Here is a 19,312-nt window from a genome sequence, read left to right as displayed (position 1 = left end):
TGCGCAGGAAGGGAAAGGGGGGGCACACGGGTGCCTCGACCCTGCGCCAGGGGACCGGGGCTGGGGAGGGGACGCTGGGCAGAGCTCGGGGGGCTCACGCGGGAGGAAGGCTGCACCCTGTGCACCCTGTGTCATGTCCCTGGCACCACGTGCCCCGTCTGATGCTCACGAGCATCGCAGTTCTGCTTTTATTTTCCCCATGACTCGCTCCCCTCGGCGCTGAGCCCGGCGGCGGTGGGTGTGCTGACCACACACGCAGACACACGTCATCGTCCCCTGTCCCCCAAAGGGGTGGCACCGCGCCGGCTGCTGATCCCCACCTGTCCCCGCTCCCAGCCCGGCCTCGGGATGAGGCCGGGAGGAGGAGGAGGGTGCTGGCTCTGCAGTCCCCTCCCCGTCACCGCTGCCACCAGATGTGACTTGACCCCCAGGTCGGGGCCACCCCAGGTCATGTCACTGGCTGGCCCGGCCCCGTCGCTGGCGGCTGGCCCTCGTTCTTCCTGAGGATGATGCTGCTGAGCTCCTGGATGAGCTTCTCGTTGATGGACGAGGAGAGCTGCATGCTCCTCTTCCTGGGGACGCTCATGGAGGACTCGGAGCTGGGGCTGCTCCCTGGCGTGGCCACCGGCTCCTGGTCCCCAGCCGGTGCCGCAGACGGCTCCACGTTCCTCTCCAGAGAGGCCGTGTGGGTGGCTCTGGGCCCGCAGGATGGGGCTGTGTCACACTCCAGGTTCAGGCCCCACTCGAGGGACAGCGCTTTGGTGACGGAGACGCCCGGTGGCTTCTGTGCAGGGCTGGCGGGCAGCGAGGAGCGCAGCGCCGGGGCCGGGGGGTGCTCAGGGCCTGGGGTTGGCTTCTTGGACCTGTCCACGGGGGGCACGGCCGAGGGGTCCGCCAGCAGCCCCTGCTCCAGCGCCGCCAGCTCGGGGAAGTTGCCCACCTCCTCGTAGACGGGCTCGGCGTCCGCCTCGTTCTCCTGCTGCTCCTCCAGGGAGTCCTGGTGCACCTTCATGGGCTGGGGGGGATGGGACCGGGGTGAGGGGCAGTGCCCGTGTGCCCGCACAAGGGTCCTGCCTGGGGAGCTTTTCCCCCCTGCCATGGGGCTGATGCTCCAGGCAGAGCCCCTGCAGGGCACCAACCCTGCTTTGTGTCTCTGGACACGTCCCTACTGCCCTTTTGGCGAGTGGAGACAGGGCACTTTGGGCTCCAGTGGGACCAGATCAGTGTCACCCAGTGGTGGCATTGTCCCACAGCCCCTGGCAGCAGTGGTGCAGCAGGGAAAGGCCAAGAGTGACCACACAGCCACGTGAGGCAAGACGACACCCGGCCAGGCACCCTTGCCAAAATAACCTGATGGAGAGCAGCACCCCACCCTACTGCCTTGCATTTCTTATGTCCTGCCCCTCTGGGGAGGTGCTAGGACCTGGGCTGGACATCCCCGCTCTTGGCTGCACACACCAGGACCACGCAGGGACCCCAGCCCTGGGGTGGGACACACGGGACGGTGGGCACCGCGTGGGCAGGGCGGCGCGGGCACGGCCCCAGGGGGCAGCGGGATGCTGTGGGTGAGCCCTCGCCCCCGGAGCCGGGATGCACAACGCAAAGCACGAACACGCCCCACGCATGCGGGTACTTACAAAAAACATGGACAAAGTCCTTCGTGTGTGCAGGCGGAGCTGGAAACAGAGACAGGCAGAGATAAGCACCCGATAGCGCGGGGTGGGGGGGGGTGTGGGGAGAGCTGCCTGGCAGGGTGGGCACGGAGCGGCAGCGGACACGAGCGCAGTACGCAGCACGCAGACACACCGGGCACAGGGACGCATGCCCAAAGCACCCGCTCGGCTCCTGGGTGGGCTCACGGACACGGGTGGGCACAGGAACACCTGTGGGCAGGGTCAGTGCTGGGGTCTTACCAGGGTCTGGTTGGCGGAGAGCATGGTGGCGTCGGTGCTGTCCCCGTGCAGGGGCACCAGGGGCATGGTGCCAAATTTCTGCTTGGCGAGGTCGGAGGAGGAGCGCCGGCGCATGATGACGGGGCGCTGGTCGTCGTGCTGCGTGCCAGGAGGGGGGGTCACACCAGGCTGCGTGGCCGGCCCCCTCCGCTCCCCACTCCTCCCCTCCCCGCCCAGCCCTGCCTGCACCCACCTGAGCCTTGAGGATGCTGGTGGTCCAGTCCCACAGCTCAGCCTGCCCTGAGCACACCAGGTACCTGCAGAGGAGACAGCTGAGGAGCTGCCAGGCGGCAGGGACAGCGAGGTCTGGGCCGCCTTGTCACCTTGCCTGTGACCCAGGGGCTGCCAGCACAACTCCGTCGGTGGGGCACCCCCCAGAAACACCCTGCACGTCCAAACAACTGCTTTGGTGCCAGGCAAGAGCTAACCCAGCCCTCCCGAGGCAGCTCAGCTCAGAACCCAGCAGCAGCCTGGTTTTGGCCGCATGGGGACACAGCTGGTGGGATGGAGGCTGGCGGGTGGCACAGCCTCACAGGTGGCACAGCCTCACGGGTGGCACACACACCTGGGCAGGTCTCACCAAAGCCCAGTGCTTGGAGATGCATCTCCCAGGGATGCTGGCGAGGAAAGGGAGGTTTATTCCCCCCATGCCTGGTCCCCAGCTCGTGCCAGGGAGCATGGGGACGCACCGCTTTGTCCTTCGAGTGCCCCAGCCAGGCACCGGCTCTGTCCTGCCCTCAGGACCCTGCAGGATGGAACCTGGCCGTCCCAGCCCCGTTAAACACAGGGACCCCCAGCCCAAGGACGGCTGGGGCAGATACTCACAGCTGCTGCTTGTCCAGGCTCAGCGTGAAGCCCCACCTGGGGAAGGGAAGAGGCAGGCAGTGGGGCAGCATCACCCAACGCAGTGGGATGCAGAGGTCAGGTTGCCCCACAGCCCACTATTGGCACAGCTTTTGGGGGGGGGGTGCGTGCCCCAGGGCCACATCCAGGAAGCTGCCACTTACTGTGCTGGTGGCTTCAGCTTCTTCTTAATGCCCATGTAAACCTTGGCTGCGTCCAGCGGCCACTCACGCTCCGGCTTGGCACTCTGGGGACAGAGAGCCTGGTTGACCTGTATGGCCACCACTGTGCCATCGTGGTCCCTGGGGGCCCCCTCTCCGACCTCTCCATACCCTCTTCTCCTTGAGCAGCAGCAGCTGCCGGTCCCGGATGACGAAGTAGCGCTCCTGGAACTTGCTCCCCAGCAGCTTGGGGGGCTCCTCGCGGCATTTCAGCAGCCCACACTTGGGGGTCTCGCGCTTGGCCCCTGCCCAGTGGAAGAGATGGGGATCAGGAGCTGGGATTAATCACAGGGGGCTCCAGCTATGGGTGCTGGCTGGGGCCACCCGTGGGTACTGGGCCCCTCTGTGGTCACCTCACCTGTGAAGAGGCAGCTGGCATCGCCGATGGGGACCTTCCTCACCAGCAGGTACGCGGCGCTGGGCTCCGGGAGCTTGCACCACTGCAACGCCTGCTCCAGCACCTTCTCCTTGGGGTGCAGGGGCCGCTCTGGGGAAGCAGGGACACTGTCACAGCCGTGTCCCTTCCCTTTTCCAGCCACCATCCCCCTTGCTCCTGGCAGCAAACCTTCCCCCAAGCATCCCCAGCCCCGCGGTGCTCACCCAGCTCCCCATTTTCCAGGACCTCGAAGGTCAGCCAGATGTCCAGGCTGGTCGCCACGTTGCGCATCTCCAGCACCTGGTTGGTGAGCTCCTCCGCTGTCATCGTGGGGGACACCTGGGGCCGGACACACGGGGAGCTGTGGTGGGTGGTGGCGGGATGGGACCCGGGGACAGGCTGCGCCAGGAGGCCACGTCCTGCCACCCCTCCTCGGCACGGCCGTCCTGTGGGACTCACCTTCAGGGTGACGCAGCAGTCGGGCAGCTTTTGCTCCAGGTACACCTCGATGATGAGGTCCCCAGCCTGTGAGAGCTGTGGGAGAGGGGTGGCTTTGGTGCCGTGATAGCATGGGTGCTCTCCGTGTCCCCGATCCCCAGGGGCTGGGGATGGCATCTTGGGGAGCTGGAGCTGGGCTTGAGCCTCAAGGTGATGGATGATGGGGAAACAACGGGGAGAAGATCCTTCCCCAAATGTTTGGCCTCACCACGGGGAGGTGTGGGACAGCAGGGACCCAGAGTGGGGTGCATCCCCATCCATCCCACCAGCCCGGGGCCCTGCCGTGCTGAAGGTCAGTGCATCCCTAGTACCTGGGTGTCCTTCCAGGTGGTGATCAGACTGTTCTCCAGCTCCATCTGGGACACCTGGTCCTCGTCAATCTGCCAGAGGAAGCAAGGGTGGGAAGATAGGGGGGACGCATGGGGTCAGCGTGGAGCGGGCTGGGGCCACAGGGCCAGGATGGGTGATGCAGGGCCAGGGCCAGCATGGGAGGACGTGCGGGGACAAGGACAGGGCCAGCACGGAGGGGGGACCTGCAGGGTGCTCACATTGAAGATGCTGACGTAGTTGTCAATGAGGTCTTCCATCACCTTCACCTCGTGTTCGCCTTTGCCATCGGTCTGGAAGAGGCTGGGTGCGAAGAGCAGCGACAGGTTCTTGGTGGTCATCTGGTTGAGGTCTGCGCATTTCTGCACCCTGGGGCAGGGAGCGCGGCGGTGAGGGGCTGGCCCTGCTCTGGAGGGGCTGTCAGCCCCAGCCGCCCTCTTCTACCCCAAAACCAGCCCGTTTATCCCTAGCTCCTCGGATCACCAGGACTGGGAACATCCTGCTGGGCAGTTCCCATTTCCTGCCAGCTGCCATCCCACCGTGCGCTGAGTCAGGGGTGGGAATTTGCTTTCTTTCCCCTTTTTTGGGCACTGGGTGAAGTTGATGTCCTACAAGGGGGTGTCCCCTACTCCCAAACCTCCCCCCTACTGTGGGATGGCTTTGGGAACGTCCGAGCAGTCCCAGATGTTTCTGCATTTCCCAGCACTGTCCCGGGGGCACTGGGCTCTGCCTGGCTCTTGGGGACAGGATCCAGTGTTCCCCGGGGAGGTGCTGCCCTGCGGGGACCCTAGGGGAGGTGGCACGCTGACCGGTAGAGGTGCCCGATCAGCGCGGCCAGGGTCTTGCGGTTCAGGCGAGGCAAGCGATGGATGAGCTCCTTGTACCGCTCCAGGCGCTGGGGCTTGGAGGAGATCTCTGGAGGGAGGAGAACAAGCCATGGACCATCACTGGGGCTGGTGGGCCCAGAGCTGGCCTGGCACTGGGAAGCTGTCCAAAAGGACACTGTTTGCACCCCCAGCATGGGAGCAGGGACGTACTCGCAGCCTCCTTCCACTGCGGGTGCAGCTCCAGGGTGAAGACGGGGTCCTCCAGCTCACGGAAGAACCTCTTCAGCACGTCGGTGACGTCCTCAATGAAGTTGTCGCTGATGCGCAGTTTGACGTTGCGGGCGTCCCGCCGGAACTCCTCCATCAGTACCTTGATGCGGGACTTGGCTCCGTTCTTGCGGTAAATCCCCTCGTGGCGCAGCCCTGGGGAAGGGACACAGCATCACGGGGCCTGATCCTGCCCAGGATGTCCCCAGCAGGGCTGGTGTCTGGACAGCAGGGCTTCTTATACATTCCCCTCGGCCACCCCACGAGTGCTGGGTGGGTCCCGCGCTCACCGTACTGCGTGATGAAGGCGATGCAGCTGTCCACGATGATGGGGATGTCCCCGCGGCTCAGCTGCTGGTCCCGCAGCGCGTTGCCCCGGCCCCCCGCCGCCGCCTGGATGTCAGCGTACCAAGCCGCCGTGTCCGCCCGCGACAAGCCCTGCAGGTAAAATGTCCTGAGAACAACAAGGGTGGAGAACTGGGAATGAAGGCTGCCGGGGAGATGGGTTGTCCCCTCCTGCCCCACATGCCAGGCTGAGCCAAGGGGCACCCAACCCCAAGAGACCCGCAGCTGGGGTGACCTCTGCAAGCCCCTTGTACATGACCATGCCTCCACCCCCACAGCATCTCCACGGTGGGCTCAGGATCATCCTCCACCTCCACACCAATGTCTTCACTCCAGCATCGGCTACGCTCCCTCAGCACCCTCCCTATCCATCCCACATCCAGCTCTCACCTCCCCATCTCCACCAGCAGCAGCATCTCCCTTTTCTCTGGCGTATCTGCGGGGGGCACCAGACCTGCGTGGGGGCGAGAAGCAGAGGGCTCAGAGGGGGGCACAGTTACCCGCTGCCATGCGCCCAGCCCGGGCACTCACTGAGCTCCTGCAGCCGTCGCAGGTTGACGCTGTCCTCGGCCCCGTCCTCCTCGGCGGGGCAGATGAAGAGGTGGGCTTTCTGCAGGATGAAGAAGGCTTGCTGCCAGCGCTCGGGGTTGAGCATGCACTTGTAGCGCAGCTGGCCCGCTCGCTGGAATTCGTAGCCCAGCAGGCAGTGACAGCTCACGGGAGTGAACCACTGTGGGATGGAGCGAGAGATGAGATGGGCAAAGGCAGGGCTCAGGACGGGGACAGGTCCCCACTGAGCACGGTGCCCAGCTCACCTTGCCAATGGTGCTTGCCCATGCCTGCAGCGTCTCGGGACTGTCGGCCCCTAGCTGCTGTACTTTTTCCCCGGTGAGGAAGAGCTCAAGGGTGAAGCGAAACCTGCGGAGGATGCGAAACCATCAGGGCTACTCCCACCATGCACCCAGAGATGCTCAGGATGTGCCCAGACACCAAGCAGGGAGCGGTGCCCATCCCTGCCCTCTGCATGCCCATGGGCTCTCCAGGCTTGCAGGTCCACCCGTGCCGAGGAGGGGGCACCATGGGGATACCTCTCGGTGGTGCTTGGGTTGGTGGGTGCCTGGGCTCTGCTCACGCCCAGGGAGAGGAGCTCCCCACTCTCGATGTGCCCCAGGGGCTCGGTGCATTTCTCCGTCTCGAAGAAGAGCAGAGATTTCTCCAGTGAGCACCAGACGCGCTGGAAGTCTGTGGGATGGTGGAGTTAGTGTTGGTGGGGTGGGCGCCCCACACTCTCCCATGCTCCCCACACTTTCCCATGCACCCCACACTTACCTTCTCTGCTCTTCTTGGTGCCCGGGAGCCGGGGGGGAACCGTGGCTCGGTGCAGGTACCCGCTGTGTGTCACCGGCTGTGTGATTTCGTTGTAGACGCCCTCTGGACCTGGTTCCCCTGTGAGGAACAGCACTGGGAGGAGGCACCCACCAAAATGTGGGTCCCAGGGGCAGGGAGACCCCCACTCCTGTAGGTGTAGGCAAAGGGATGCTCCAAGCATGGGGGTTCCCAAAAAAAGGGCTCCAAACGTAGCCACCACCCTGCCCCACCCCAAAGGAGGGGTGCGGTGGGGCATGCCCTGATGCCCTGGCTGTCTCCAGCCCTGATGCACCGGGGCAGCAGCAAGGAGGAAGCCCCCCCATCACAGCCTGAAGGGGGCTCAAGTTACCTAAATGGTTCCTGGGCCTTTTGCTCTCCAGATCCCACCATGGGTCAGCCCCTGGGGCCGCCTCGTAGGCTGCAGGGTCAGCAGCCAGCCCAGCCTCCGAGGAGGAGAAGAACTGCAGGATGGTCTTGAGCAAGCCTGGTGCTGCCACCGCAGCGCACAGCACCTGGAACGAGACAGGCACCCATAGGGACCATGTCCTGGCTAATGGAGAGCCCCATCCCACTGCCGGGGTGCTCGAAGCTGGGCACAATGACCCACGCACCCATGGGGCAGCCCAGCATGGGAACACAGGCACGTCAGCCAAGCAGAAGGTGTTGGCATCTCAGATGTGGAGATCTGGGGTCATTCCCAGCCCCCCGGCACCTTGCACGCACCCCGTGGTGGCCCCTACCTGGAGCACTTCCTCCTGGGTGGCGTAGTGGGGATGGGGCAGGCGGTACCGCCCGTCCCGGTACTTGCGGGCGATGAAATCCCGTCTCTGCTCGGCGCTGGCATCCGGGTGGAGAGCCTCGGAAGTGGGAAGGCGGGCAGCCCAAAATCGGTTGGCTCGGTCATTGCCCAGCACGATGAAGAGCTGGGGGAGAGTCCCACAGTGAGGGCGATCAGCAGGTAGAAGGGGATGCCCAGCATCCCTGTGTCCCAGAGGAGCCTGTGGGGCTGCTGCCCTGCCTCAGGGATCCCTGAGTGCCTCTACCTGCACAATTTCATTGGACCAGACACTGGTGTCAAGCTTCAGGCTTTGCACCTTGGAGATGTTGGAGCCCAGGCTGCGGTGCTGTCCTGTGGGGGGAGCAGGTGGGTGAACATCCCCTGGCCCTGCCAGGGGAACTGCTGCCAGGTGGTACCCGCACCCTGCCCACCCCCAGGACGAGGTACCGGCCTGCACACTGCTTGCAGATGACCACGCAGAGGTTGATGGATGCCCAGTCAGGGTTCTGAGCCTGGCAGTCTGCGCAGTACTTGTTGGCTTTGTTGGACCAGATCTTTTCTGCCACCTCGTAGTCGTAGAGCATCTCAGCTATGGCCTCCTGCAGGGCCTCCATCCACTCCCGCTTATCCCGCTCCGATTCTGCCACAAAGCTGTGGGCACCGGTGGTCAACACACAGAGATCCTGGCTCCAGCAGCCAGCTGCTCCCCATCCACATCCCCATCCCTGTCCCCATCTCCAACCCCATCCCTGTCCCCGTCCCCGTCCCTATCCCATTCCTATCCCCATCTCCATCCCGTCCCCATCCCCATCCCCATCCCCGTCCCCATCCCTGTCCCTGTCCCCATCCCTCCTGCCACCGGTACCTGAATGTTTTGGAGGGGGTGATGAGCTCGAAGCTGCGGTTCTTGGCCTCGCGGATGGTGGAGCCGCGCATCTCGATCACGCAGATGCCGATGCCCATCTTGAAGAACTGCGGATGAGAGCGACGCCGGTGCTGGTTGTGCCCATGGCTGCGGTGCACACACCCAGCACCTCCAGCCTTGCTTTCCTGCACTGCCTGGCCCACCTAGAGCTGGCACCCACACCTTCCAACCCATCCTGCCTGGTCTGGCTTAAGCATCCTGCATTTGGATTACATCTTAAAAGGCAACACTGAGCCAGGCATACTCTTAGAGCAAGTATAAGCCGGAGGAAAAACCACTTGGGGAGGCTTAGTGTGCACGAGGCAATCTGGAAATGAGGTGGCCGGGGAAAACAAAAGCAAACAAGGTGCTGAGAAACTTCAGCAGATGGGAGGTGGGATTTCTGCGGGGTTTGCTGCGGGTGCCGGGGCAGTGCCACCAACCTGCTCGCTCTTGTACAGCCACATCTCGGGCAGGCTGAGGGCGGCGAACACCTTGGACTTCTGGCCCTTCAGCTCCAGGGTCCCCGACTTCTGGCAGTGCGCTGTGTTGGGGGGCCGTGGCCGGGAGCCCCCCAGGCGCTGGTCGGTCACCTTCTTCTGCAGTGTGGAGCACCACTCGTTCCTCTGGGCTGCGCGGGGAGGGCAGGGCTGAGGGGGCAGCCCCGAGCCCTTCCCTCTGCCCTGCTATGGGGCAGACCATGGTGGGGACGGGCGTCCCCTGCTTGGCACTGCCGCTGTGGGGACAAGGCTGCCCAGGGGAAGCTGTGGGACAGAGTCAGGGATGGGTTCAGGGGACCGATGGGCCCCAGCCCAGGTTTTGTCTTACCCTCGTTCTCGGCACGGAAGACGAAGATCCGGTGGCTGGTGACGATCTGGAACTTGTTGTCCTTGCTGGCACGAACCATCTCGATGACGGACAGCGGGATCACACCCTTGGGGTAGGGCTCCTGAAAGCAGCCCCGGGGGGGTCACCCCACTGTGCCCTGGGACCCCCGCACCTGCCTCACTGGGCAGACTGGTACCAAACCCTGGTAATGGGCAGGAACGGGCTGGCTGCAAGCCCCCAGCAATAGCAGCTGCTCTGGGGCCACGCGTGGGCCCTCTCCCCTTGGTACCACCGACATAGGACCAGGCAGGTCCCCTGGGTGCGGGGGCACAGCAGCTCGACCCTGGTGATGCTGGGGCTGTGCCGGCTCCTTGCAGAAGATGGACAAGGGGCTGTGGCAGCTGATGTTGTGCCACAGGATCACAGAGGCTGGCAGGGACCTCTGGGTCCACTTGCTCCAACCCCTGCTCAAGCAGGTTGCCCAGGACCATGCGCAGGTGTTTTTTGAAGATATTCAAGGAATGTGGACTGGAGAGTCCAAGGATGGACTCACAGCCTCTGTGGGTGACCTGTGCCAGTTCTGAGTCACCCACACAGCACAGAAACCCTTCTGGTGTTCAGAGGAAACCTCCTGTCATTTATTTTGTGCCCATTCCCTCTTGTCCTGGCACTGGGCACCATTGAGAAGAACCTGGCACCTTCCCTTTCCTCCCTCCCTTCAGGTATTTCTATGCATTGAGGAGATCCCCTTGAGCTTTTTCCAGGCTGAAACTCCAAGCCCTCAGCCTCTCCTGCTTAGGCAGCACAGTGCAGCCCCCTCCTGCCCACATCCTGCCCCCTCTCACCTTCTCACTGCTGAAGTACATCAGGTTCTTCCCATCGAAGCGGACGTAGCGCCTCTGGAAGACATAGTTCCTTTTGGGATGGCAGAAAAATGGGCTGTTAGGAGAAGGGTGGTCCCCCGAGGGCCCCACATCCAGACGTAGACCCCAGAGATGCTGCACAAGGACCCTCGCAGCACACCAACGGGACCCAGGACCCAAGCAGCTCCGGATGGCTCTGAGACCCCCATGCCCACCTCACCAGCCTTGCCCAAGGGGGCTTCACCGTGGGGACCCGTCACCGCCCTGTCGTGGGCACGCACCCTTGTGGGGACAGCTTGTCCAGCCAACCGCTGAGCATGGTGGGCCGGGGCTCGGAGAGCGAGGTGTAGCTCGCGTAGGGGGAGATGGTCAGGTCGTCCAGCACCTCGTCGGGGTAGAGATGGGGTGGCAGGCTGAACGGGGTGCCCTCGGACTGCGGAGCCTCCACGGTGGAGTACCCCTCCGTGTCGTTCTGGGCGATGCGTTTGATGAGCCTGGTGCGTGTCTCCTCGTCCTCGCTCCTCCCCTCGCTGCTGCACTCGCTGCTGGTCCTGCGAGGAATGGGGCCGTGGGACCATCAGGAGATGTTCCTCACTGCTCCTGGACTCATCCTGGGCTCCTCAGGACACCCAGCCCCTTGGGTTTCTGTATCTCCATGAGCGGGGTGGGATGAGGGCTTGGTACTCGCCAGCCCCATGGCCACCAGCAGCCCTCCCTGCCTGATGGCGAGGCTGGGGACAGTTGGTAAAAGGGTTTTCTGCACCTTGGGTAAGAGCTGCCCCCATCCTGGCTCCCAGGCTGGCCTCTCCCAGTGCCCTACTGGTGTCTGTGGCCCCGGGGTGTCCCCCTCATGCCCAGCTGCAGGGCCTGGGAAAGATGGGCAGGGGGAGCTCTGGCATCAGCCTTGTTTTCTTGGGGAGCCCCAGTGAGATGAGGCCTGGCGAGACCATCCAGCCGTAACAATAAAAGGAAATCATAAAAATAAACCGCTGCGCCTGCCCCTTCCCTCAGAAAGCCGCGTTTCTTTCCCCGAAAAGGAAGCGGACTGGAAAATGTCTGATGGTCACAGGGGAGCTGCCCAGGCGCGATGGCGACAGGCAGGAGGCGGCAGCTCCGGCACCGAGCACCAGGGCAAGGAGCGGGCTGCAGGAAAGGCGGCGGCGAAGGACCAGGCCGTAGCACGGCTTCTGCCCGAGCAGCACCCGAGGAGGCTGAGGGGCTCCATGTCTCCATGGAGGGAGGCTTTGGAGGTCACCAGGGGCATGAGGAGGGCAGAGAGGCATCTCCCAGCCACCTCCACTCCGATCCCAGGAGATGGGGGCCACCAGACAGCGCCAACAGGAGCGGGGTCCAGAACCACACAGAGAGAGGCTGGCTGTGGGAATCCCCATGCATGAGGTGTTGTAAATGGAGAAATCCGTGGAGAAATCCACTGGGGGCTACTGCACATGAGAAACCTTCCAGCTTACAAGTCCATAGGCTAGAAATGCTTTCGGAGGAGGAGAATTATCCCATGCACTCCCCCAATCATAAATTCTCAAAGACTTGCTTTTCAGCACCTCATCATGGGAGCCAGGGTGTTGCTTGGACCTGTGTTTTGACCTGGGACCTTCGTATGTCCTTGTGAGGCTACCAGACATCAGATCTCCCTGAACCACAGGCTCGAAGCAAGACTTGAAGTCGGCCTGTGAAGATGTTGGGCTGAAACCACGCAAAGTGGTTTGCCTTTGTCTATGTGAGGTCCTCCACTGCTGCAGTGAACTGGGGCCAGGGGAGGAAAGGCCCCTGCTGCGTGCCTCCTGGGGGAGGCTGGGGCTGGAGCACCGGGGACAGCAGGGAAGGGACAGCCCCAGGCTTCACCAAAGGGAACGCTGAGCAGAAAGCCAGCAGACCATGGTCTGGGAGAGGGTCCTGAACCCCGGTGTCCTGTGTCGGGGCTGAGGAGGTGGCTGGGGATGAATGACGGCCTGTCTGGCGCCAGTGTCTGCACAAAATTTGGGAAATGGCCACGAGGGGCGGGGAGGCTCAGTGCTCAGCCAAAATTGCTATTTAATTATCATAACAGAGCTTTGGCCAGGTGATTTGCCTGGCTGGAGTCCCAGCCTGGTGTCCAGCTTCTTCAGCAGGGACTGGCCAGGGACCTGGGGGATCGCGTGCTCTGGAGGTGGAGGCCAGCCTGAGGTGCTGCCGGTGGGCTCAGGGTGAGAAAGAAAGGGCAAAAGTCCATGGGCCAAGCCTGCCTGGGGCATGCAAAGCCCACGGCCTGGTGGGAGCACCCCAAGGACCTGGAAGGAGCAGAGCAGGACCCCGGCCACCTCCCAGCGCTGCCCCTGAGGAGAGGGGCGGTGGAGGAAGCCTCCACACAGCGAAGCTGCAAAGGCCAAAGTCCTTCCCAGCTGGTGCTGGGCAGTGAAGACAACGAACCCCAGAGCCAAACAATTCCCTGGGGCAAGGAAAGTGGAAGGCCCCTTTATCGGAGGTCTGCTGAGCCTGGAGGGTGACACCCGAGGTGCACCGAGTCAGAGTGGTCTCAGCCTGCTGCTGCTCGCGTGGGACAGCTAGAGGAGGACGGAGGATCGGGGATGGAGGAGGGACATCGGGACCGAGGAGCTGCTGATGGGGCTGCTTGCTGCAGCTGGGGGCTCTGGGCCAGGCGGACAGCCTGCTGGTGGGCACCTGGGGCCGGCAGGGAGGTACGCAACGAGCTGCCAGGGTCACGCCTTGCCCGGGCTTTCTTTTCCTGGGGGGTCAGGACGGGCATCTTGGAAGGAAAGGGCTGGGGGACCTGGCTGACAGGGCCCAGGAGCACAGCCCAAAAGGTCTTTGAAGGTTTTGTGTCTCTTGCTTAACCCGCTGCAGCCCCACCAGAGGTGAAAACCTGTGAATGCTGCCTCTGACGCCCTGCAGGCGGCCGCATCCTGCCTCTGACCAGGAGGTCCACGCTTGCAGGAGGCGTGGGCAGGGCAGCGGGTGCCTGGTGCTGCCCCCGGGGTGCTGGGGGTCCCGGCCCCTGCAAGCCCCCAGTGGAGACCACGACCAGCACCCGGCCCTGCACTGTGGCTCCAGAGGAGATCGGGGATTTTGGTCTTTTTTTTTTTTTTTTTCAGCCTGTTCCCAGGTATTTTCAGTTCCCCCCTGCAGCCCATGTGCCTGCAGCGCCCGGGCTGACCGCAGCCCGAGGTTGGGGCATGCCGTGTGCCCAGCCTGGGGCAGCACCGGCCCGAAGCGGGGGCAGCGGGGACACGCCGGCTGCTGGAGCTGGGGGATGCAGAGCCATGGCTCAGCTCTCTCCTTCTCTGTAAGAAACACAGGAAAAGGAACCCTCCCCGTCTGAAATGGGAAGAGCAGCTTTCCTTCCTCTTTCTGAGATGCTGTCAGGACTCACGGAAAGTATGTCTCAGAAGCATATTTTTAAGGTGCCCCACGCGCCCTCGCTGTCCCCGTGCCTACCTGCGGGCTTCTCGCTCCAGCTCCAGCTCAGCCACCGCCTCGTAGCTCTGCCCCGAGGGGATGCCTGTGCCCTGCGGGGAGGCAGCGGTCACATCTCTGCCCCAGACCCCCTAACCCCCTGTGAGGGGGCTCAGCCCGTGCCCCCCACCCCACCCAGCAGTGATGCTCAGCCAGCCGCCGTGGCACCGCCAGCTGCACCCCCCCAGTGTGCAGGGTCCGGGGGGACACGGAGCGATGGCAGGGGAAGGACGCTGTCCCCACTGCCCCCTCTCACCTTCTGCTCCCGGGCCGGGACCACGTGCCCAAAGGTGGTTTCACTGTAAGGGCTGATGGGTGGTTCGCTGACCTCTGCGGGCAGGGACACGGGAAGGAAATGCCATCAGCGGTGCCTGACAAAGGACAGTGACCTGCCAACCCTGGGGGGACCCCTGTGGACCCCCTCAAGCTGATCCCCTCCCCAGCACACCCCATCCATCCAGGGCATGCAGCACGACGGATAGGCCAGCCCAGCACTGCGGGGGCTGAGCCCTGGGGACACCCCCACGCTGGGGCCATCAGGGGGTCACCGCTGCGCATGGGGGGCACGGGGCTCTCACCTGGCTTGCTGGTGGGTCTCTGCGGGACAGGGGGGAACCCCCCCGTGGGCCAGCTGGGACTGCTGGAAAACAGAAGAGGGGTTACTGTGGCTGCGGGTGGGGGCTCATGGCAGCTGGAGGGGTTCCTCCTTGCTTTTTGGTGGAATGGGGGCTGTGTCCGCCCAGGGCTGAGCCTGGGTTTGTCCCCCGGGATGTGCAGTAACCCTGCCCTGCTCCCTTCTCCCTACTGAGACTGCATCTCCCAGGGATGCATTTCCATCCCAATCCCCCCTAACATCTCCCTCCTTGCTCCCAGACAGCCCTCAGCCATCCCCACACCATGCATGGGTTCCCCAGCCCTATTGCCCTGGGGGGCTGAGGAGGGGCAGCAGCATCCCCCACCCCCAACCAGGATGAGCCCTCGGGGGCCCAGCTTCCCATGGGATCTGTTTCCCTCCTGATCTCTCCATGCAGAGCCCGGGGAAGGCACAGGGAGGGTGATTCTCCCAAGGAATGGGGTCCCGTGGGGTAGGGGGTCCTCAATTCTGGCTGCTGTGCCCGCCCCCCCCCTCCCCCCCCAAGGGAAAGCGTCTGCTTACTCAGGCTTCTTGGCCGGCTGGGTCAGCTCCTGTGGGGTCAGATCCTGAGCAAGATCCCGGCCCTGGGGACCATCTTCCCCTCCTGATTCCTCCGTGGGTGCTGGTGGTGGCTTGAGCCCCTCATAGATGACGTTGGACACCATCTCCAGCCTGCCCTGCCCCACGCCCGGCAGCGAGGGGCGTCCCTCTGGTGTGCTCGCAGGGCTGGGCTCAGCCACTGTGACCCTGTGGCTGAGCCGTGGTGGGACGGATGGGACCCCCGGGAAGGGTTTCTCTGACATATCCAGAGCTTGTCCATGATCTGGGGCCACGGAGAGCCGTGCCTCCAGCCGGGATGCCCCCGTGCCCAAGGCTGTGGCTGTCCCTGGGCTCTCTATGTCCGTGGAGCTCTCCCCCGGCACAAAGCCCTCCAGCACCACGAAGGCTGCGGGTGCCCCATCGGGGCTCTGTGCCGGTGCCGTGGCGCGTGCCGGTGGAGTGGGTGCCGAGCCCGGCTCCAACTTGGGGCGATAGAAAACAGTCCTGGGCTTGGGAACGGGCTTCACCAGGGGAGGGGATGGGTCCTTCTCTAGGGATGATGCGTGGCTGGGCATTGCGCTGCGTTGCTGCATCCCAAAAGCATCAGTAGCTGCTCCTGGCTCTGCTTTCATGGCATCCTCACCCATCGGGGGGGCTCGGGGTTGGGGGCCTCCTGCCCGGGGCTGTGCGCGCAGCCGCGTCTGCTGCGCCAGGTTCAGGATCCTCTTGCGGTGCCCGGTGGCGGTGATGCCGAGCTGCTGCAGGTGATCGCCGTCCAGCGCGAGGGCATCTCGGGCCACATGGATCCCATGCTGCTTGAAAATGTCCCGGTACCTCTCCAGGTGGATGGTGGCCAGCCAGTCTGCGATGTCTGAGTCAGGACCGCACGGCGAGCTCATGGCCCTGGGGTGCCTCCGGGACGGATGCTCAGCCCATCATCTGGGAAGGGAGGGCAGAAAGGGGTGAGGAGGCAGCAGGAGGGGAGGCCGTGGGCTTGGCCACACAGAGGACGCTCCTGGAGGCCCCCCCAGCCTTGCAACCCTGCCCAGAACCTCTCACCTCCAGCACCCGAAGCCAGGACCACATCCTGTTGTTTCTCAGCCCGAAGCCTCTCCTCTGCCCCTCCCTGGGGCTGCCAGCACCGAGTGGGGGCACGGGCGAGCTGAGGCTCTGGGCTGCAGCCCAGGGCTGCTCGGGGCTCGTCGGGAGGGGATGAGGCACGTCGGAGGGGGGCTGCCGCCAGCGATAGGGGGGCAGCAGCTGGGCCCCTCCCAGGGGACGAGCTCTGGTGCCGGCCAGCTCGGGGAGGGCTCTGCTGCCGGAAGGGCCAGACCATAATCTCTCCGGCTGCCGGCGAGGGCATGGGAGAGGTCAGCGTGACTCACGGGCAGGCTGGGGGGGATGCACCCCGCGGGGCGAGCTGCAGGGTAGGCGCCCAGCACCGTGCCCACCCACCCGGGGACCCCCATCCCCAAATTCCTCGCCGGAGGGAGCCGCGGGGCGCTGAGGGCCTTTTTCCCATGAATCACGCCGCTCCGCACGAAACCATCTGTGCTGAGTGTGCTGCCACAGGCTCTTTTTTTCCAGTTCCTCCATTTCCCGCTATTGTTCGGTGCAGGCTTCCTTCCTGCTGCCTGCGCTCTCCCACGCATCCCCTGCCCCCTCCGGCGGGGGCCGCATCCCGGCCGTCCCAGGCTCCCGCTTGCGCTGCCGGCGCTTTGGCACCGCCGCCGCCGGTGGGACTGCGGGCAGGGGCTGCGTGGGGAGCACGTGGGGGGAGCGCGGCGCTCCGGGAGCAATGCACACGCGTGGGTGTGAAGGGGTGGCTGCGTGACAGCCCGCGGTGACGGTGACAGGCACGCAGCAGGAGGTGGCCAGGAAGGGCGCCGGGATCGGGGCATGGGGACGTCACAACTGGAAGGCTGCTTGTTGATGTAGGACCTACACTAAAGTCTGGGGTGGGGAGGGTGGAGAGTGATGTCCCCACTTCTGCCTGTTGGCTCGCTGCTGAAATGGGGCAATTTCCCCCTTTCTTGTGGCCGTATCACCCTGGGGGATCTGCGGCCAGCTCTTCTTTCCTGCCCCGAGACCTCCCCTCGGGGCTCCCTGCTGGCTGAGGGGCTCTCGGGGACAGCCCGGCTGTCACCTTGCAACCCTCTGCATCCCCACCAGCCCACTCCGAGCACTGGGCACGGGCCCTTCCCGTGGATCCCCTGTCCCCAGTCCTGCCCGTGCCCTGCCCCGCGGAGCTCTCCCTCACCTCTGGGCTCAGCGGGGCCGGCTCCGACGCAGTGGCAGCATGGTGGCAGGGGTGATGCCGAGGCGTCCCCGCCGGGCGCAGGGGGCACAGCCCGCGGCGATGGCAGCACCCAGCCTGCGCCTCCCACTGCCGGTCCCTCCTCCGGGCCAGCCCTCCGGTCCCCAGCCCTGTCCCCACCCTCTTGACCTGCCCCTCTCCAGGCTCTGCCCTCCTTTGGGTGCTGCCCCCAACACTCCGTCCCCCTCGCCCCTTCCCAGCGAGGGTCCTGCTCCCATGGCACGGCCGGGGGGAGCCTGGGTGCCCCCCCTGCACCCACACATCCCTGAAGCTGCTGTGTGTGCCCAGCCCGATGTGCCGCAGGTGATGGGAGGCATCGCCACACCCACCACGGCCCCACGCTGGAGTGCTGGGAAGGCTGTATAAAACTTGGCCAAACTGGGCTAAAAAAGGCTACAACGAGGCCGTTGAGGGGATTTAGGTGGATGGGCACTGGGTGAGTGAAAAACTGGGATTCCCACAAGGGATTCTGTGGGTACAACACTGCATCCCACCGCTGTGACCAGGGGATGGTGATGGGATGGGTTAGGGGGGCACAGGGGGTCCTGCCCGGCACAGACGCTGCTGGTTCACCCCCCCGGCTGCTCCTAGCGCAGCGCTTTTTGCAAGAGTCCCGTGCCGTTAGCCCAGCTCTGCTGTTACCCAACCCTGCCCTTATCTGAGATGGTATCTCACCGCCTTCAGCCTTTCTCTGCACCCAGTGGCCAGGCTGATAACTGCTCCATGCCCTGGGGGCTCCATGCACCTCGGGGCTGCCTCTAACCCCCCGCAGCTCCAGAATTTCCTGCGGGGAGTTTGTGGGGACCCCCCCAAGGGCCTCCCTGGCTGAGCCTGTGCGTGCTGCAAGGTGGGGAAATGCAGCTTCTCCTTCCCGCAGGCTTGCTCCTGCAAAGCAGAAGCAGAACTCAGCAATGGCCCTGGTGCAGCCCTCCCTTCCTCCCCTGTCCCCACCAGGTGCTATGGGGCTGAGGATGGCACGGGGGGGCCCATGGACCTCCCCATGGTGGGGTGCAGAGGCAGGGCACCCAGGGACCCTCAGGGTGCTCAGGGACCCTCCGAACCCACCCCGTGCCTCTTTGCGGAAGCCCCCTGACTAAATAAAAGCACACGGAGGCTGCGGGAGAGCTGCGGTGGCAGCAAAGGATGCGGTTTAATGCCGCCTTGCTGGAGGCACCAGTGCTGGAAGAGGCAGTGCTGTGCGGGGCCCTCGGCACCCCGCAGCACCTCCCAGCCCCGTGCACCCTGCCCTGTGGAGGCAGGGCTGGGCTGGTCCTCGGGGGGTTCCTGCCTGCCCGCCTCCCACTGCGCAGCTTTCAAGGACTCCACTTGATCGCTTTGGCGTCTGCCAACCTGCTGCTGGGATCTATATTTAGAGGCCGGCCTCCTGGCTTGGACAACAACAACAGGAAGGTCTCACCCACCCCTGGGGGGAGGCAGATGGGCAGGAGTGGAAAACAGCTCTGGGGTTGGGGAAAAGAGCCCTGGGTTTTCGGAAAACAGCCCTGGGGTTGGGGAAAAGAGCTTTGGGTTGGGTACTGGGCTTGGTGAACATGTAGGCAAGGGCTGGAGGAAGTGAAGGTCACAGTGAATTTGGGATCCTTCCAGCACGTTGGCCTGCTCTTCCCCCCTCTCGGAAGCACCCCATGATGACACTGTGCCCCGAGGTCCGTGTGTCCAGCTGCCCGGCCATCCCTCCTTCCTTCCTCCTTCCCTCCATCCCTCCCTCTCTCCATCCCTCCCTCCGTCCCTGCACCCAGGGAGCAGCAGAGGGTGGGGGGCTCAGGGCGATTGCCCCATGGGGGAGCTGGGAGCGTGGGGCTGAGCGGCCCCGGGGGGTTTGCAGGGCACGGCAGAGGGGCAGGGAGGGCGAGGAGCAGGACCGGGGGCTGGAGGCAGCGCTCTCACAGACCTGCTGCAGGGGGGGCACAGGACACACGTATCTGAGGCAGGCTGCTC

At 64.5% G+C, this 19,312-nt stretch overlaps 1 protein-coding gene across 3 annotated transcripts; it reads right to left on the bottom strand.

Moving 5' to 3' along the window:
* Nucleotides 1–165: 165 nt before the first annotated feature.
* ARAP3 (ArfGAP with RhoGAP domain, ankyrin repeat and PH domain 3) lies at nucleotides 166–17,454 on the bottom strand. Of its 3 annotated transcripts, none has more exons than XM_035338838.1 (34): nucleotides 17,300–17,454; nucleotides 15,022–15,978; nucleotides 14,444–14,505; nucleotides 14,122–14,195; nucleotides 13,848–13,918; nucleotides 10,679–10,948; nucleotides 10,380–10,449; nucleotides 9,535–9,655; nucleotides 9,150–9,337; nucleotides 8,668–8,774; nucleotides 8,254–8,453; nucleotides 8,068–8,153; nucleotides 7,765–7,947; nucleotides 7,374–7,536; nucleotides 6,986–7,102; nucleotides 6,745–6,898; nucleotides 6,472–6,574; nucleotides 6,188–6,386; nucleotides 6,047–6,110; nucleotides 5,602–5,765; nucleotides 5,255–5,467; nucleotides 5,027–5,132; nucleotides 4,439–4,586; nucleotides 4,202–4,270; nucleotides 3,852–3,926; nucleotides 3,617–3,731; nucleotides 3,375–3,503; nucleotides 3,128–3,261; nucleotides 2,960–3,042; nucleotides 2,778–2,813; nucleotides 2,146–2,209; nucleotides 1,914–2,051; nucleotides 1,638–1,676; nucleotides 166–1,015 (listed from the first exon to the last, which is right to left on the bottom strand). In XM_035338838.1, exons 2-34 carry the CDS (start codon nucleotides 15,936–15,938, stop codon nucleotides 449–451), a joined length of 5,229 nt encoding a protein of 1,742 aa, XP_035194729.1. In that variant the 5' UTR covers nucleotides 15,939–15,978; nucleotides 17,300–17,454; the 3' UTR covers nucleotides 166–448. The 3 variants fall into 3 exon arrangements, with proteins under 3 accessions (XP_035194729.1, XP_035194731.1, XP_035194730.1); XM_035338840.1 differs by having other exon boundaries at nucleotides 14,444–14,502; XM_035338839.1 differs by lacking the exon at nucleotides 17,300–17,454 and adding an exon at nucleotides 16,099–17,248.
* Between the last annotated feature and the right edge of the window lie 1,858 nt (nucleotides 17,455–19,312).

Source organism: Oxyura jamaicensis, chromosome 13, assembly GCF_011077185.1.
Source record: "Oxyura jamaicensis isolate SHBP4307 breed ruddy duck chromosome 13, BPBGC_Ojam_1.0, whole genome shotgun sequence".
Lineage (NCBI taxonomy): Eukaryota > Metazoa > Chordata > Aves > Anseriformes > Anatidae > Oxyura > Oxyura jamaicensis.
The sequence above is the reverse complement of the archived record's forward strand: the minus strand, read 5'-3'. Positions and strand labels throughout refer to the sequence as shown.

Bases quoted from the DNA above. Each gene is read 5' to 3' on its own strand.
- ARAP3 (XM_035338838.1), bottom strand. From the start codon at position 15,938: ATGAGCTCGCCGTGCGGTCCTGACTCAGACATCGCAGACTGGCTGGCC. The intron at 14,196-14,443 runs GTGAGAGCCCCG...CCCTGCCCGCAG, and splicing joins GAGACCCACCAGCAAGCCAG to AGGTCAGCGAACCACCCATC. The intron at 8,775-9,149 runs GTTGGTGGCACT...TCTCATCCGCAG, and splicing joins GGCTGTACAAGAGCGAGCAG to TTCTTCAAGATGGGCATCGG.